Genomic DNA, 20,106 nt, shown 5'->3' on the forward strand with positions numbered 1-20,106 from the left:
CTAGGCTTTTTTCAGGCACTATTTTTAGCGATAAAGCACCTGAAAAACGCCTCCAGTGTGAAAGGGGTCTAATAGCCATTCAAACCCTTTTGTTTCAACCATTAGGCCAAAATCACCAGGGTATGTAAACTTTTGATCAGGGTCATTTAGGTACTTTCTGCTGTCATTATGATTTAAAAAGATTATACACAGTTGATTGATAATAAATGGCTTCAGCCAAACAGTAACCACGGGTGAAAAAGGTTTTTGTGTTATTCAAATTCTCTGAAAAGATGGCCAAGAAAGCATACATTCTGCCAGGGTATATAAACTTATGAATACAACTGTACATAAAATATATATTGTGTAACATTGCAAGTATACATTCAAAGTCTGCTCAGTTATTGTTCATTTTAATAGAGCAAAAACACAGAATAATGCATAGCTTTTCTTAAATTTCAGAAATACAAAAAATAATTGGTCTCTTGACAACTGAAGAAATTCTCACCTCGAACAAACTACCATTTTCCTGACAGCTTTCATGACAGAGCCACAACACCAGAGGAGCCACATACTCCGGCTTTAGAGCATCCACAAGATCTAAAATTAAACCAGACAGGCACGCTGAGTGCAAAAAATATGTTCTCATTCATGTCATACTAGGTTGCAATTGTCTAGCATGTCGATGTTTTGTGCCATTGTTTTACAATCTAGCCCAAGGCTTAAGTGGTACTGAAACAGATTTTATGAAAAACGAAGTAAAGATTGCTACAACCAGACAGAGAGCACCCAAGTCTATTTAAAATGTCATATGGAAATACATTGTTTCTAAAATATTATCAGCAATTGCCCATTACATAAGAGAATGTGACATAAGGATGCACTATTTTCAATCTATTGGGTTCAACAATAAGCCTTGTGCATTTTGGCTCATTTATCAGTGGTTTGTTTTCTGAATTTAGCTCTTGAGCTTTAATTTAGAATTGCTATTCTACGATGTAAAACAGAGGCAGCTAGACAAAGCTCAGGAGATGGTCAGTAAGAGGGTGGAAGCTTCTCAAAAGCATGCATCTGAAAGCATGCAACATTTGGCTCGATTACTCTCTGAGGCTAGAACAGCAAAACCTTCCAAGCTGACTCATCTGATTTGTATGAATCAAAAAAAATATAAAAAGTATGGTCATAGGAAGCAATTGCTACAAAGATTTCTCAATAGGACCTAGGATGTGACATATGTGGAATTGTGCATTTTGAAGCCCAGAAAAACACGTTTCAAAATGGTATGCAGTCTCTTTTCATCTCAGGTCTTCATCACATTCTGCACCTTTCACTGGAAAATTATTGTATTTATTTTTTGTTGTTTTTTGGTACAGGACCTGGAAATTGTGTTCCTGCCATCCTTATTTTTTTTCTCCACACGTATGGGCTAGTTTAGGCTGGTTATTACATTTCAAGAACGCGTACGCGAGCGAGCATTGTCAGTCTTGTTGGGAAAAAACTATGAATTTAACAGTGTCAATTGCAGCAGATAGATAGATTTCCAGTGTACAAAAGGACTCTGCTATATGGCTGGAAAAAAAAAAAAACAAGTCTTTACTTCCTGTGTTTCTCCTAAATTCAGGTACTGATGTTTCAAGTGTATATTGGTATATTTCAGGACACCTTCTCTACACCCCCCCCCCCCCCCCCCCGTCTTAGCCTTGTCTAAAAAAAATAAAAAAGATATATCACTCGTATAGGTATCCAAGTGCACATTACCATTTTAAATATTAGGTTCATATATGCCTGAGAAAAGGTCTAAAATCAATTAAATATAATCAATATATACATACACCAAGTTATTCATCAGTTTAGGCTGATCTATATTCTTCTACATATTTTTGGTAAAAAATAAAAAAAATTCTAAACGGGCATATATTGATTTGTGTGCGCAAAAGTTATTGTGTCCACAAACTGGGGATCAATTTAGGGACTTTTATTTTTTTTTTATTTTTTTTTCTGGTAATGGCGATGATCTGCGATTTGTAGCGGGACTGCGACATTGCGGTGGGCAAATCTGTCCCCAAATTACACTTTTTGGGGACCAGTGACATGATTACATTCATCGGGGCTATAAAAATGCACTGATCAATGTAAAAATTACATTGTCAGAAAAGGGGTTAACAATAGGGGGCGATCAAGGGGTTAACTGTGTTCCCTAATCATGTTCTAACCTTAAGGGGGGGGGTGGGTTTACTGAAACATGACGCCTGGGAGCAGTAGATCCCCGTCATAGCACTAGGCAGAACGGGGAACTGCCTCGTTTTCGTAAAAGTTGGATAGCGCACCCACTATCCTGCTTTTACAAACTGACGTACGGGTATCAGTTTGTGCAGGAGTGCCAATCTGCCAACATAGATCAGCCGGAGCGGGTCAGCAAGTGGTTAATTATATTTCTGTTTACATTTTGTACTGTTAGGGTAATGTGATCAAACTCTTATCTGATCTTGCATAGTATATATTCTCTATGAATTTACAATAAAAAGAGTTGAGTTTCAGTATGCACATAAGTGTTTGTCTTTGGTGGGATATTCAGCTATAATACTTGGTTCTTGGTTCCAAACTGGAGGAAGCTATATCTTGACAGAGGCAAGCAAGCTAGGTGCTAGACGGTTCCATCATAGAAGTCAGCAGAGCTTCTGCTTGTTTACCAAGCTCTGGAGCAACTGCCCTTTGCAAAGTGCACAGTCTGTTTGTCTGGTCTTTTGTCAGTTGTTAGGGATGGTGGAGGTAGTATTGTAATGGGTGTAGGGAATGTTTTTTTAGCACAAATGATGTCTCATACTAACCGAGCAGCATCATTGGAATGACACGGGACACCCGAGTGTTGCTGCTGATCTACATGGATCTTATGAACTTCAGTTCAGTCAAACTTTGTAGCAACACTTACTAGCTTTTGATGCACTGCCAATGGACAGCAAGATTATGGTAGGCAGGGCTCTGAAGTCAGATCCTTCGTAAACCTAGTGAAACTAGTTTCAGAGAGGTACAGTAAGGATATTTTTCTGGCTAACAAGACAACACCTGGAATCTTTGGTGGTCTGCTCCAAGGTAGAACATGGACTTTACTTTAAAAGTTACTTTAAAAATGGATGCCAATGACAAGTTTTTCAATTTTGTATGCAAACACTGGAAAACAAGCAACATTTCATCAGTTTAAATAATTTCCTTCGAGTATTCTTTATGCCACACACTTTTTTTGCAAACACCAAGAATATGTCACAAGTCCTAGATCCAATGAGTCAGGTGGTTTAGGATACTCTAGCCTGCAAAAAAATAAATAAATACCTCACTGGGTTTGGCTTTCTACTCGTCTATAAAAAAAACTATTTGGAGGCTTTAATTAATTTTCATAGCAGAAACAGTTAGAAGCTTCCTGTTTTTCAGAATAAAAATCCTGGCAAAGCTGGCGCATATCTATTCTTGTCAGACAGAGGCTGAAATAAGCAATGTGAGCTCCATATCTGCTTTCACTCATCCCGCGCTGCTTAAAGATTTAGCTTGCCTTTGCTGGAGCTCATCTGTAGAGGTGTTTGTTTAAATATTTAGAGCCAAGCTGGTGCCTCCTGCTCCTACTATCTAGGTCACAAACTCTTGTCTTCAGAAAAACATTCAAAACTTGACCGGACACATTGCAGGCTCTTTCCACGTCTGTTTAGATCTTTCTCACCAAGTATGTTCACTCTACTGACCCATTTCCCTTCAGGAGACTGTTCTGCCATTATAACGATGCAAATAATTAAGAGGAAGGTTTTCAAGGAAAGCCAGGAGGAAACTTGATATTGCAACTTCAGTCACATCGAACAATTATATTATACATTTTTTTTTCGGTTCTTCAAGTGGTTCCCTGTATGGTTAACAAGCTTTTGCATATTATCTACGTGATATCACTTAGAATATCTGAAAAAAATATTTACAAAATCGCTGCCTATCTAGCCTTTCTCTTCTATATTACCCCCTTCATGATGAAGGTAAAACAAATCCTTATGCCTTAACACAATTTTACAAACATGCATTAGTAGAAGTATACATATGATTGCAAGTCACCTGTCACAAGTCACCTGGATAGTGTACCCAGGTGACTTGTATACAATTTTTCTCCTCTAGCAAAAAAAAAAAAAACACACACACACACACACACACACACACACACAGGGACGGGCTGTACAGTGACTGATCAGAGGCCATCACAACGATCAGGTGATCAGAATTTGGGTCTCCAGGGTTCCCGATCATTAGTACAAGGTTAGGGCTCTTAACGAAAGCCCAATTGCTGTGCGGGGGCAAGTACTGTGCAGCACCCTTCCAACAAACACACCTAAATGCAGCCCTACAAAAAAAAAGACCCACTTTTCTAAGACCGCATATATGTGTACTGTCAGAGAGAAGGGGGTTAAACCGGTTGTAAAGGCAGAAGTTTTTTTTTTTATCTTAACACATTCTATGAATTAGGATAAAAAGCCCTCTGTGTGCAGCAGCCACCTTAATACTTACCTGAGCCCAACTAGATCCAGCGATGTTGCAGGAGTGTCTCAGCTGCCCGGGACTCCTCTACTCATTGGCAGCCATTGGGCTCCCGCTGCTGTCAAAGTCCGTCAGCCTATGAGGAGAGAAAGGGGGTGGTGCCAGGCCGCAGCGCGGCTCTGTCTGAATGGAATAAGTCCTTCAGTTTATAGTCCATATAAAAAGGTTTATAGCAATGTTCTGTAAACATAAAATGTCCATCCACAAATGGCAGCCTCCACAAGGGGATTAGAAGCAAAATCCAGCAGGAGCTACAGTGTATGAGAGAAGATAGGCACCTCTAAGTGTAGCAATACGATTATATTCAATGAAGGTGCAACATTTAGCAACTCACATGGTTGATGATTAAAAGAGGCACATCTAAGTATGCAGGCATCTGGGGTAAAGCTGTCCACATAGACCATCCCCGGCACCACGGGCTCTCACCACTGTCAGTCTGCAATCGTGACTGGGAAGACTACTCTGCAGTAGCGCGATCTAAAAGCAAGGTTCGAACCACTCATGGAGCGCAGTGTGCAAGGGACGATGTTGATAGCGGTGAGGAGGATAGTCTATGTTGTTATAATTCTTATACAGGATTTATATAGCGCTGACAGTTTACACAGCGCTTTACAACATTGGGGTAGACATTACAATACAATTCAAAACAGGGGGAATCAGAGGGCCCTGCTCGTTAGAGCTTACAATCTAGGAGGGAGGGTCAAGTTATACAAAAGGGTAATAGCTGTGAGGGATGAGCGAATGGAGACAATAGTGAAGTTGTTAGATGGCGGGAAGATGGGCTTCTCTGAAGAGGAAAGTTTTCAGGGATCGCCTAAAAGTGGATAAATTTGGAGACAGTCTGACAGATTGGGGTAGTGAGTTCCAGAGGATTGGCGAGGCTCGGGAGAAGTCATGTAGGCGGATATGGGAGGAGATGATGAGGGAGCTAGAGAGCAGGAGGTCTTGGGAGGAACAAAGTGGGCGATTAGGTTGGTATTTTGAGACTAGGCTAGTGATGTAGCTGGGGGGTAGAGTTGTGGATGGCTTTGTAAGCAAGTGTTAGTATTTTGAATTTAATTCGTTGGGCAAGTGGCAGCCAATGAAGGGATTGGCAGAGAGGGGTAGCAGACACTGTGCGGTTTGTAAGGTGTATGAGTCTGGCAGCAGCATTCATGTGAACTGAAGGGGAGATAGTCTATTTAAAGGTGAACCAATGAGTAGGGAGTTGCAGTAGTCAAGGCGAGAGATAACCAGGGAGTGAATCAGGAGCTTTGTGGTTTCATTGGTTAGAAAGGAACGTAGTTTAGAGATGTTGCAGAGGTTGAGGCGGCAAGCTTTGGAAAGTGATTAGATGTGGGGCTGAATGGAGAGTTCAGAGTCCAGGATAACACCTAGCACCCTGACATGTGGGAATGGGTGGATGGTTGTGTCATTACTCTTGACAGAGAAGTCAGGGGAAGAGGCGCGTGGGGGAGGAAATATTATAAGTTCGGTTTTGGACAAGTTGAGTTTAAGGAAGTGTTGTGACATCCATACAGATATGTCTGTTAGTAAGTTGGTGATGCGTGAGGAGACTGATTGAGTGAGTTTAGGGGTGGAGACAGAGATTTGTGTGTGGTCAGTATAGAAATGATATTGAAAGCTGTGAGAGGCTATCAGCTGACCCAGGGAAGAGGTGTAGATTGAAAATAAGAGGTCCAAGAACAGAACCTTGGGGGACTCTGACAGAGAAGGGAAGAGGAGTGGAGGAAGTAGAATTGTAAGTGACACTGAAGGTGCGTTGGGATAGGTAGGATGAGAGCCACTGAAGAGCACAGTCACGGAGACCAAGGGAGTAACGTTTTTTGAGGAGGAGAGGGTGGTCAACCGTGTCAAAGGCAGCTGAAAGGTCCAGAAGTAGGAGTACAGAATAGTGTCCGTTGGTTTTTGCAGTTAGTAGGTCATTTTGTGAGTTTTAAAAGAGCAGTTTCTGTTGAGTGTTGAGGGCAAAATACAGATTGAAGGGGATCAAGAAGGTTGTTTTTAATGAGGTAGTCACTCGGTTGTAAACCAGGCGCTCAAGGAGTTTAGAGGAAAATGGGAGCAAGGAGATAGGGCGTCTATGTGAACAGCTTTAACCCGGTTTTAATCATCAACCATGCAAGTTGAAAATTGTGGTACCTTCATTAAATGTAACTATAATGCTCCACTTAGGGGCGCCAGTCTTTTTTCATTCTCAGTTGTGACATGACGCTACTTGTATATCAAGACATCGCTTGTTTATAAAGTCAAAATGTATTTAAAAACTTAGCTCGTCTTGCAAAACGCTCTCAAACCAAGGTTTTACTGTACTAAAATGTTCACTTAATGTACGCTATGTTTCATACAAAAGCATGACATTTAGATAATAACTCCAGAAAACGTTAGCGAATGTCAATACAAGGCAAGTGATTTCTACGGGATTTGACATAATTACCTTGTGGCATGACAGTCTCAGTGAGTCGGGAACCGGCAGTGGGTGCAATTGCATTACAACGGACGTTGTACTTCACCCCTTCAAGAGCCAGGGTGTTGGAAAGACCCACCAACCCAAGTTTAGCAGCACTGTAGTTAGCTTGGCCAAAATTTCCGTAAATTCCAGCTGCTGATGAGGTCATGATTATCCTAAAAATGTAAAAACAAAATGCATTAAAAAAAAAAAGAAAAAAGTGCGTTTTAGTTTTGTAGAGCAGGTATTCTTTTGGTCAGCTTGAGGTTAGCATATTGGAGAAGCATTCTATACAAAAAAAACACAACATGCAGCAAACACCTAGAATGTGTTTCTACTTTATTTTTTATATTTTACAATAAACATTTAAATAGGTACATGAAAGGACTGGGTGCATTAAAAGGGCGAGTTTCCAGCCTCAATAGTGCCCCTGGATTTCCACCGGTCTGGCAACTGATCTAAGTGGACACATTAAAATGTTCCTTCATTTGGGAGTGCGATTGTATTTTTCACTGCATGCTAATTTCAGAGGACTGGTGTAGCGCTAATACCAATGCTGAAAGAGTATCGGAGACATAAAAACTTTATGACGCTTTAAACCTCAAACCTGGCACTTGGTCAGGGCTCTGAATCTGCCAAGAAGAAACTTGTTTTGCTTGTATGTTCTAACCACCAACTTGAAAGTGCAACAACCAAGAGAAAAAACAAAATTTCCGACACCCAAAGAATCTGTTCACTTGGCACTACATATGAAGATCAAATGAGATCAAGTGAGTCTGAGTAAGAACTGACCTTCCATATTTATATTAGGCCTGCACCATCTGGTAAGTGCATTTGCTTGTTGAAGCAGGAAAGGAGGGTGGAGCAAGAGAAATCTCGTTAGTAAGTACTGCTGGAAGCTTTTTTTTATTTATTTTTTTAAAGGAAGGAGGGTTGTCTCTTTTTACTATTACCAGTGGCTACGATAACCACACGAGGGAGCACCATCTGTTGATATTCAAATAACCTTTTATAATATAACACCAAGCTAAGAAACAAAAAACGTAAGCCGACTTACAAAACTAGCTAGCTTAGTGGTTCGTACACCTGCTTTGGAGCACTGGGGTCTTCCAAACTAGGACATTAACGGCATAGAGTTTTAATGTGCTTCCTGTGCAAACCGGCCCCAGTATATGTATGCATGTGAGCCAGCTACCTCGGATTGTAAACTCCTTAAGGACAGGGACTAATGTGAATTTACAATATGTAAAGCACTATGGAAATTCTCAGCACTATATAAATGCCTTTAATAAATAAATGACCACCCTACAAAGATCCCCCTGTAAGCACCAAAAAAAATCGAATCACATATACCAGAACACACACTACACTCTATTCTATCATTCCTTATACACATGGAAAATTGCTTAAAATTCATGAATTCAGTAATCCACAACACAATTAAAATACTAACAGAGAACAATAAGAAATACAATTTTCAACAACAAAATCCAAAACACATATTGGCCCGATATGTAGATCGTAACGAAGTCACTATAATTAACGGAAAACATCCCGAACAAAAATGTGACAAATAATTAAACTTCATGTCTAATCAAGAATGTGCCACAAACCAAACAAAATCAACATATTTTGAAAATACTTAAATTGATGTGAAATCCATCCAGGGCTTTAGGGAAAACAGTATAGAGGGTCAGCAATAGTTCAAAGCGCCTGGATTCAATCCAGCTCCAACTCTGAGCAGCTGTTGGAAGATGCATATGTACTTCTTTCAAAGCCCAGTTGGTATAACAGCTGTTGACGTGCCATCAGTGTTTTATTATAAATTATTAAAGTCCTGTGCAGCAGAAGCTACATTAAAACATCTACAAAACTTAAATAAATGTGTGTTTTTTTTGTTTTTTTTATTATGAGGAGTCAACCACTCATCATATCTAAAATACAGTGGACCATGCAAGTCAGTATGAAGTTGGTCTCCAGATACATTTTGGTATTCAGCCCTCTGATCATACAAAGCCTGGGACACAATCTTATAATTTAGCAATATTAACATTATATAAAGTTTATTTGCTGCCAAGCTTTATGTAAAAGAAGGCTTAAGCACAAAGCTTCTATTCTAGAGGGCCTCCGTACCCTGAAACTTGGCTAGTCTCCCACAGCCTCCTGAGCCATCACGGTTACCAACAAAGGTGTTACCTTTCCTAGAGAAAGTTGATAGTTCTATACTAAAGCTCCCCGGGTTTCAAGGCTTTTAGGGTAATCTAGAAGAGCGGAGAAGATGCTGGATATGGCACTGACATCCCAATTTGGACATGAATATCAGCCCATCAGCCATTTTGAAAATGTAAAAGTCTTTTATTAGCAAGATAAAGAAAACAAAGACAATACCACTGCAGCCAAAAAGGATACACTCACTGAACAGGGTAATGGTAGCTAGCTAGACTGAGCCACAGAAGGAGCAACAATAGTGAGTGAGAACTGTCAAGGACCAGTTTGGACAACAGACTCAGGCGAGTTCATATTGCTTAAAAGCTGAACCTTACCCATAACAACTTGATAAACATAATCAAGAAACATACATTTCACAATATTAGACCCCATATACACTATTAGAATTTCTGCAGATACTGGTCTTCAGATTTATCAAAACCATGCAGTGCATGGGTCTGCCTGATTGCATACAAATTGAAACTCTTAAAAGTTTGAACTCAATATATGGTTTTGGTAAATCTGAAGACAATAATCTGCAAAAAAATCTAATAGCGTGCATGGAGTATAAATCATGCTCCCAAAAAGTGTGTGCTCTGTAAATTGCCTCCAGCATGGCTCAGGTTTCTTCTTGCTGGAGGCTGCCATTTTGCTGAAGCTCAGCAGCAGTAAATCTCTAGGCCAGGGGTCTTAAACTCATGGACATCCAGCTGTTGGGGAACTACAAATCCCATCACTACTCTGCCTGTGGGAGTCATGCTTGTAACTGTCAGCCTTGCCATTCCTCATGGGACTTGTAGTTCCGAAACAGTTGAAGGGGTGCCAGTTTGAGATCCCTGCTCTAGGCTGTCAGTAAATAAGGTACAATGCCAAAAACAGAACACAACTGAGCATGTGCAGGGTAAGAATGTATTACTGGGTTCTAAACCGTATCTTTTTAATGCTATACCTGCAAAAGGGGCCAGCCTGAAGTGATCTAGCAGGACTTAATTTTCTGACTAAATTTCAAATTTAACAAAGGAAAAAAAAGTGCAGGATAGGTTAGATAGGGTAGACGTTAGGAGAGGGTCAATATTTGGCCAGACATTTCCTTAAAAATCAGGTCAGAAAGTCTGTTAATACCTTCTCCTGACAAATAAACAGTAAAAGAAAGGCACCTTGTGGTGTCTGCCAACATGCAACATGATTTTTTTTTTCACTTTTAAGTATTTATGAATGTCCAAAAGGTTTGCCCTAAAAAGCCAAAAAGGTTTCCTTTTGGTTTTGGATAAAGTAGGAAAGGGTAAGCCAGGGGTTGACAAATTTGCTTGGAATCTAGGAGCCAGCTAAAAAAGTTAGGAGCCAAGTCCATGACGGCGATCTGGACCTGTCCCTGGCCTGACATGGAGACGAGTGAGGAGAAGATAGCCCCCAGCCCCTCACCTGTCTCCAAGTCATTGCCCATAGCTCTTAGAGGGACATTTTATTTTTTTCAAATGACACATTTTTTTTAAATTGCATTTTAGTGTAAATACGAGATGTGAGGTCTCTCTGACCCCAGATCTCATATACAAGAGGACCTGTCATGCTTTTTTCTATTACAAGGGATTTTTACATTCCTCGTAATAGGAATAAAAGTGACACAAACTTTTTTTTTTTAAAGAACAGTGAAAAAAATAAAAATAAAAAAGTTAAAAATACGAAAAAACATTTTTTTAAACACGTCCTGTCCCGCCAAGCTTGCGTGCAGAAGCGAACGCATATATGAAAGCTGTGTTCAAACCACACGTGAGGTATCGCTGCGATCGGTAGAGTGAGAGCAATAATTCTAGCCCCAGACCTCCTCTAACTTAAAACGTGCAACCTGTAGAATTTTTGTACAATTCCATAGCTCAACTCACCAGTCTGCTGACCAACCAAATTAACCTGTCTAACCATCTGTTAAAAGCAGGGGTTTAGTTAGCACACATTTGCAAACGCACGTGTAAACTGCAAGGCCTCGTCACGGCACCCTACGTTGCTTGCAGTCCTAACACTACAAATCTGTAAGTGTCTCCAAAGTGAAAGCACATGTATGGAATGGATAGATGTAGACAGGTGAGCCTGAAGACTGCCCAAGCCCCCTTGACACCCAGCAAGTGTGCTCCTGTTCCTTTAAGGGAGCTTGGGCAGTCTCACCTGTCTATATCTATCCATTCCCTGCATGTGCTTCCACTGTGGAGACATTTATAAATTTGTAGTGTTCGGACTGCAAGCAACGTAGGGTGCCGTGACGAGGCTTTGCAGCTTTCACATGCGTTTGCAAATGCATGCTAACTAAACCCCTGCTTTTAACAGTTAGACAGGTTAATTTGGTTGGTCAGCAGACTGGTTGGCGAGTTGAGCTATGGAATAGTCTGTATTATATGTATAAGCCCTCCATGGGCTCCTCACTGTGAAGGCCAGTTATAAGCGTGGGCAGTGGCCAGTTTTTCGATACTGAATATTAAGTCATGTAGTCCGTAATGTTTTATTAGCACCTGGAGAATTCTGTAAGTAGCATAAAAGCAGAAGAGCGCCAGACTGAGTGCTGTATAAAGCGTGGGTTTAATTATAAAAACAAAGTAGTAACTCACAAATAGGATGAATAAAAATCGGCATGGGTGATGAAATCGCCAGTCCTGGAAACTCGTCTGGCGCCATTTAGCGGTTCGCGCTGGTCATGGTCATGATTGGTGGCTTCCTGGTCCTTGGTTGTCTCTGAACCCATTGCAACACCATCTGTGCCCCAGGCTGCCATGGCTATTGGGACGATTTCTAGAGAGTTTCCAGGACTGGTGATTTCATCACCCATGCCAATTTTATTCATCCTATTTGTGAGTTGCTACTTGTTTTTATCATAATTAAACCCACGATTTATACTGCACTCAGTCTGGTGTCCCTCTGCTTTTATTCAACATAGTTGGACTAACCTCGCATAGTCAGTACATCGGCTCCTAGTCCGAACTGTCAGGTTTTTTTTTTTTTCTTTTTTATAGTGAAACCCCGCGGTGTTGCACGAAAGAAAACTGTAGCGTGTATCCATCTTTAGTGAGGTTTGCCACATCTTGCAGAGATTTATCTCTTCCTGTTGTGTCTTTGAGACAGGCAGGAATGGTAGGGATCCCAATCAAACAAGAACAAAAATATACCCAACAGATGCTTAAAATAAAATAAAAAAAGGGTGTATTGGAGCAATATAAAAACAAAAAAAAAGGTTATGTTGCGCCAATACACCCTTTTATTTAACATCCTCATGATCCAAAAGCCCACCTGACCCACAGAGTAGGTCAATATTTCTTGTTAAAGCATTGATTTTGGAATTTGAATCCCTCAGTTTTGAAATTTTACCTGCCACTGCACTGTATTTGTAGAATCATACCATTTGGGAAACCATTTTGGTAGAATCATCGAAGCACTTACTATAAAAAGGTAGAAGACAAGCTTGCAAGTCCATATTCAAACAAATGATTCACCTGGGATATATATTTACAGGTAAATCAATACACATATAATCTTATAGAAAGGTTTTTGTCGAAATGTGTGGTCTGAGGTGGTAGAGTCTCACTGTATACGAAGCTGAGCATGGGCAGCTCAGTGTAAGAATTTCGGCAATGTCAGGACGCCTGCGCACGCGCAAGAGTGACGTCATTGTGGCCCAGCCAATGGGAGTGGACAGGGAACGATATCCAGAAGCTACTGGGCTGAAGATGTCAGTGGTCAGTGGGGAGCTCCAGGACATCACAGTGCTGGAGAGAATGAGAGTATAGTTCTGCTTTCAGTATACAATGGCGAGGCAACAGCTCTATATAGACAATGTCATTATGCCCTAAATGCCCAAAGTGAGCGTTTCACTTTAAAATTTAATGAAAGTTCTACTCATCGCCTCTCCCCTAGATGAGAAATAAATAAGCTTGGCCTGCCCACAAGGTCCTGGGACACACCACACATCCCAGGAGGCTGTGGGACCAGCCTGCAAGTGCCATTCACCTCAAACATGCACAGTGGTCATGGACATCAGAAAGTTAGCTGGCTCCCACATCCAAAATGGGGTGCTAAGGAACCAAAGCCCGGAGAAGGATTGACTCAAGTGAAGACAGCTCAACTCCTGTCTGTTTGTTAACCACCTCAATGCAGGGCACTTTCACCCCCTTCCTGCCCAGGCCTTTTTTCAGCTTTCAGCACTGTCTGAATGACAATTAGTCGTGCTACACTGTAACCATATGAAAATTTAAATCATTTTCTTTACACAAATAGACCTTTCTTTTGGTGGTAATCACTGCTGGGTTTTTTGTTTTTTAGTAAAATAAAAAAATATATAAAAAAACAAAAAAAGTTTTTTTTTAGTTTGTGTCACTAAACTTTGTAAAGAAGTAATTTTTCTCCTTCACTGATGTGCGCCAATGAGGCTGCATTTATGGGCATCGATTAGGTGGCACCAATATGCCACACTTTTGGGCACTGATAGATGGAACTGAGGAGCAGTCACTGAAAGGCAGCACTGACTGGCATCACTAATGGGTACTGATTGGTGGCACTGATGGCGGTTTGCTGTAATCAGGGTACTGATTACCAGTGCCTAGATTACCTATCTTGGTGTCCCATGCGAGAAGATGCCACTGTTTGGCTCTCCTCGCCACACACACAATCAGTGTGAAGCGATGAGAGACAATTACCGGCACTTTTTACACGTGACACAGCAGTCACATGGTTAAAGAGCAGCGTAATCGGCTCTTTACAGAGATCTGGGTCATACCGTGTCCTAGGAACATGCTGCAGCCACGATCACCATGCACCCCCGCAAGAGTGGCCGTTCTTGAGCGACGTCATTTGACGTCCACCCAGAATGAGAGCTGCACTGCTCCTCTGTCATTTGATGGTGGGCAGGCGGCAAGTGGTTAAAAGTCATCAGCGACAGTATTTGTATTAGTATATAGTAGTCAAAGCAGAAAACTGGAGTTAGTACTTACCGGTAACTCCTTTTCCGGTGGTCTTCCAGGACAGCCCTTGAGAGATGGAGCTCCTCCCATCGACACAGGAAACACATTGCCACAGTTCAAAAGGCGGTCCCTCAGGTCCCTGGTCAGTCATTCACCAAGAACCGAAGGATGGAACTGAAAAACATATAAAACCATAACAGGTAATAACATTAGTACATCACTACAATCAAATAAAGGGTGGGATCGTGCTGTCCTGGAAGACCACCGGAAAAGGAGTTACCGGTAAGTACTAACTCCAGTTTTCCCAAGTGTTCTTCCAGGACAGCCCTTGAGAGGATCCCCAAGTACTTACCAGATTAGGGGGGGACCACGGCCTGGAGGACTTTCCTCCCAAAGGCCTGATCCTGACTAGACATTAAGTCCAGTCGGTAATGCCTTGTAAAGGTGGAAAAGCTTGACCATGTGGCTGCTTTACATACCTGCTCCGGGGTGGCACCAGCTCTTTCTGCCCAGGATGCAGACAACGCTCTTGTTGAGTGAGCTTTAACACCCTCAGGAGGATCTCTATTCAAGGCCTTATACCCCTCTGCTATAGCTAGCCTAATCCATCTAGCTATGGTTACTTTTGAAGCTTTCTGTCCCCTACGCTGTCCGGAAAAAAGGACAAAAAGGGAGTCTGAGATTCTGAATGGATTTGTTATTTTAAGATATTCTAGAATACACCTCCTCACATCCAATAAATGAAAACGTTCCTCTTTCTCATTTGCTGCATTTTGACAAAATGAAGGGAGGACAATATCTTGGGACCTATGGAAGCTAGATGCTACCTTTGGTAAGAACCCAGGGTCTGTCTTTAGAATGACTCTGTCTTCTAGGATCTGTAGGAATGGTTCCCTGATGGAAAGTGCTTGGATTTCACTGACCCTACGGGCTGAAGTGATTGCCACCAGGAGAACTGTCTTAAAGGTAATAAGCCTTAGGGAGGCCTCTGAGATAGGCTCAAAGGGTGACCCCAAGAAAGCTTTTAGCACAACTGCTAAATCCCAGGATGGGACTTTTGTGATTCTGACTGGCTTGCGTCTAGCGACTGCCTTACAGAATCTAGCGACAAAAGGATTTTCCTGTAAGCGTTCATCTAGGTATACACTTAAGGCAGCTATCTGTACTTTAATAGTACTTAGGGTTAAACCCTTGTTTACACCTTCCTGTAAAAACTGTAGAATATTAGCCGTATTTATGTCCCGGCCATTCAGCCAGCTATTGAATTTTTTCCAGACTTTTTTGTAAATAGCTCTCGTGACTGGTTTGCGACTCTGTAGTAAGGTCGCAATTACCTCGTAGACAGGCCCTTACTCCTTAAGATTTCCTCCTCAGTAACCACGCTGACAGCTTCAGTGTGGCGACCTGCGGATGGTAAAGAGGTCCCTGCGACAGGAGGTCCTGTCTGTAGGGAAGTCTTAGAGGCGGACAGTCTGTCAATTGTAGCAACGTTGTGAACCACGGTCTCCTGGGCCAAAAAGGTGCTACTAGAATCAAACAGGTTTTTTCCTTGAGGAATCTTGCTAGGACCCTCGGAATGAGATGAAGAGGGGGAAATGCATACGCCAGACTGAAAGTCCATGGAGTTTGCAAGGCATCTACCGCCAGGGGTTGATCTCCTGGGTTTAGCGAGAAAAAATTGGGAACCTTTGCATTTTTCTTGCTCGCAAAAAGGTCTACCTCTGGTTCTCCCCAGTGAGCTGTTATGAGATTGAATGCCTCTGGGTGTAAGGACCATTCTTGGTTCGAAATCCTCTGTCGACTCAAGAAGTCCGCCTTGTTGTTCAGCTCCCCTTTCAGGTGAACTGCAGAAATGGATTCCAGATTGGCTTCTGCCCACTGGAGAATGCGTCTGGCTACCAACATCAAACGAGGACTTCTGGTTCCTCCTTGTTTGTTTATGTATGCTACAGCCGTCGTATTGTCTGAACGGACTTGTAGATGGTGACCCTGTATTGCGGGGTGGAAAGCTAGAACAGCTCTCAGGATTGCTGTTAGTTCTTTCCAATTGGAAGAGAAACATTTCTCCTCCGGGGTCCACTTGTCCTGGACCCAGCTTGAGCCTAGGTGGGCTCCCCAGCCCCAACTGCTCGCATCCGTTGTTAGTGTTGAAGTGATAGGAAGGACCCAATGAACCCCTTTGTTTAGGTTCTCCCTGTCCTTCCACCACCAGAGGGAGCGTTTTACCCTTGAGGGGATCGATACCTCCTCCTCCAGATCTCTGCCTTTTAATTGTTCTAACAGAAAACCCTGAAGTTCTCTTTGATGGAACCTGGCCCATTGTACGGCTGGAATGGCTGCCGTCATAAGACCTAAGACCGACATTACTTCCCTCACCGTACACTTGGGGCTGCATTGAAGAAAAGATATTCTCTGCCACAGATTCAAAATCTTTTCTTCCGGCAGTATAATTTTCTGATCTACAGACTTGATCCAGTACCCCAGATACAGGATCTCCTGTGTTGGGGTTGTCTTGGATTTCTCCTGACTGACAATCCACCCTAATCGACTCAGACTGAGTTGAGTCAATTCTAGGTCCTGAGAAAGACGACTCTCTGAGTGGGCTGTTAGGAGCAGATCGTCTAGGTAGGGGATAATTGAGACTGATTGAAGCCTCAGAGGAACTAAAGCCTCTCCGAGAACCTTGGTAAAGATTCTCGGAGAGAGAGGATGATAGACCGAAGGGAAGTGCTCTGCACTGAAAGTGGTAAACCTTTGTGTCTATCTGCACTGCCATCCGAAGGAATTTCTGGCATTCCTCCCTTATTGGAATGTGCAGATAAGCATCCCTTAGGTCCAGGGTTGCCATAAATGTCTCTTTCTGCAGGAGATTCTTTATGGAATAAATGGACTCCATCTGAAATCTCTTGTAACGGATGGAGCGATTCAGTGGACGGAGGTTCATAATTAGTCTGAATCTCCCTGACGGTTTTCTTACCACAAAGATGTGCGAGTAAAAACCGTCCCCTTGTTCCTGAATAGGGACTGGTGTCAATACTTCTTGATCTACCATTTCCCCTATTAGTAAAGGTAAGGCCCTGGCCTTTTCTGAGTGACTTGGAAGCTTTGTCACCAGAAACTTGGAAGGAGGGTTGCTGTGAAATTCCAGCGCATGACCCCTTTTTATTATGTTTAAGACAAACTCGTTCGAGGTTGTCTCTTCCCATTGAGGAAGAAATTTGCTTAATCTTCCTCCCACAGGAACCCTGACGTCACTGGGGTTTGGGATCCTGATTGGGGCGGCTAAACAGTATGCCCCCTTTTCCTTTCCCTTTATGTCCCGACCAATGTTTTTTGGGGGTTGAACTCTTCTCTGATTTAGAGGGTTCCTTAAAGGGACGAAAAATTTTTCTTTGAAAATTTTTCTTTTTTGCAGGAAAGGTTTTCTTTTTGTCCGCCGTCCTTTCTAAGGCGGAGTCTAATTCAGGCCCGAAGACTAAGTCTCCTGTAAAAGGGACGCTGCACAGGCGGGTTTTAGACGCCGTGTCTCCCCCCCAGGTTTTCATCCATACTGACCTCCTTGCTGCCACTGAAAGTGCTGCAGATTTAGCCGTAAATTTAACGGAGTCCGTGGAGGCGTCAGAGATGAAACTGGTGGCCTTAAAAAGCATAGGGAAAGATTTCAAAAGCTCCCCCCTAGGAGTGCCTGCCTTTAAGTGTTCTTGTAGTTGCGATAACCAGAACTCCAGGTTTCTAGCTACACAGGAAGTGGCTAGAGCTGGTTTTAAGCCTGCCATAGAGGCATCCCAGGCCCTCTTTAAGACGATGTCTGTTCTCCTGTCCATGGGATCTTTCAGGTGGCCCATATCCTCAAAGGCCAGATCAGCCTGCTTTGAGATTTTGGACAGAGGGGCGTCTAGTTTTGGATTTTTATTCCAGACCGCCTCTGGGCTCTCATCAAAAGGGAACCTTCTCTTAAGGGATTTAGGAAAGAAAACCTTCTTGTCTGGTTCAGACCACTCCTTAAGGACAAGGTCAGAAAGCACCTTATGTATAGGAAAAACCCTTGCTTTCTTTTTCCCCAGAGCCTCATACATTTGATCATGTCTGGATAACTGAGTTTCTTCCTCCTCAATTTCCAGCGTATCATAGATAGCCCCCATTAGCTCATCTACTTCCTCGAGAGATAATCTATATTTTGAGGCTTTAGATGCTGCTTGATCCTCTTCCTGACCCGAGTCAGTGTCAGAGGATTCGGGGCTAATCAACGTGGGGCTAGGCTCCCTGACCATACGGGGCTCCCCTGAGCTGGGTGTTGTAAGGCATGGTGAGGATGAGATTATAGTTGTTTTACTCGTGGAGGCAGCTGCAGCTGATCCCACGTCAGTGATTAACTCCCGGAGGGACTTAAAGGTCGACGCCATTTCCTCTTTAAAGGAGCCCAAAAACTTTGCTAAAGGGGAATCTGCCTCAGATTTAAGCAAGCTTGCAATGCATTGCTTGCATAGGGCTTTGTTAGAGCCAGAGGACAACCTATTCCCACAATTAGGACACTTTTTGCGGCCTGTCTTGTCTTCCCTTGGCATCTCTTTAGCCTGAAAATAAGAAGACAAAGGATTTCTTAGCGTCAGAACCATGTCCCTCTTAGAATCACCACTAACAAACAACCTCACTGTGAGTAAACCGCCACCGTGGGGTACTACAGGGCCCAGCCTACAAACACCACCACTCCACCAGAGTAATAGCATGCCCAGCAGCCTACCTGGGTTTGGCTGGTGCCTGTCTCCGCCGGAGTATCCTGGGGAATAGCCTCCATGGTCCCCCTCTGACGCTCCGAATCCCGCCGCTAATCCGGTATAGCTGGACGCTGGTCGGGCTTTACAGGCACAGCGCTGGCTCTCCCTCTCCTCCTTGTACCCTTAGAGACCCGGAACCGGAAGTCTCGGCACGCAGTGATGACGCGGTTCCGCCGGAAGTGAACGCTCGGCGTCTCCGACCCCCTGCAACGAGGAGGGAAGATGGAAGGTTCCACTCACCACTCCTGGGGGAAACCGGCGTCATTCTGCCCCTGGCCACCTCGGCACTGGAAGGAGGAGGGTAACGGGTCTGCTCCGGTTCAGCTGGACGGTACCCGAGCCAAAGAAAAAAAGGTATGGACCCAAACTGCAGCCATAAACCAGGACCCGGTCCCTTAGGCTTGCAGGTTCTCAGGCAGCCCCTGAGAGGGGCCTCCAGGTTCCTGGCAACATGTTCCTCCGACGGAGGAAACACAAATGACTGACCAGGGACCTGAGGGACCGCCTTTTGAACTGTGGCAATGTGTTTCCTGTGTCGATGGGAGGAGCTCCATCTCTCAAGGGCTGTCCTGGAAGAACACTTGGGAAAATAAAATCGAAAAGATTAGCCAAGTAGACAAAGACTCTGTATAAAATGCATAATTAAACACCCGCAATTTGTGTGTATAAATTATTCATTTGCTCTTATACCACCCAGGATTTTCTAAATTAGCATTTTATTTGATGAATTCAAAGACAACTTGAAATCTATGAAGATTTTGTTGTTTTGTAAATAACTACCTGAAAACTTAAAGTAACATCATTTGAAAGTTACCAAAATCTGTTTCAAGTATTATTAAAAACCATGGGTTTGATATAGTAAAAAACTAAACTGAAGAGTGCAAAATCTGGTGCAGCTCTGCATAGAAACCAATCAGCTTCCAGGTTTTTTGGTCAAAGCTTAAATCGCCTGTAAACCCCGCTTTGTTATTTTTACATACAGGTAAGTCTATAATAAGGCTTGCCTGTGGGTAGAATGAATATCTCCTAAACAGTGCATGTTTAAGAGATATTCATTCTACCTACAGGTAAAGCCTCATTATAGACTTCCCTCTATGTAAAAATAACAAACCGTTTAGGAGATACCTTGGATGCAGCCGTTGGTGTCAGCAGCATATGCGCTCTGAAGGTGCGACATACCATACTGGACCTTCAG

At 42.8% G+C, this 20,106-nt stretch overlaps 1 protein-coding gene across 2 annotated transcripts in view; it reads right to left on the reverse strand.

The window, feature by feature from the left end:
* Positions 1–20,106, reverse strand: part of HSD17B4 (hydroxysteroid 17-beta dehydrogenase 4) — a 429,215-nt gene that overhangs the window by 252,207 nt on the left and 156,902 nt on the right. For both annotated transcript variants that reach the window (XM_077462215.1, XM_077462216.1), the window contains exons 8-9: positions 6,980–7,167; positions 488–579 (exon numbers count right to left, since the gene is read on the reverse strand). In XM_077462215.1, coding sequence (XP_077318341.1) covers positions 488–579; positions 6,980–7,167 — 280 coding nt within the window. The remainder of the gene's footprint in view (positions 1–487; positions 580–6,979; positions 7,168–20,106) is intronic.

Source organism: Lithobates pipiens, unplaced genomic scaffold (genome assembly GCF_037356315.1).
Source record: "Lithobates pipiens isolate NorthernLeopardFrog02 unplaced genomic scaffold, aLitPip1_a1.2 Scaffold_3, whole genome shotgun sequence".
Taxonomy (NCBI): domain Eukaryota; kingdom Metazoa; phylum Chordata; class Amphibia; order Anura; family Ranidae; genus Lithobates; species Lithobates pipiens.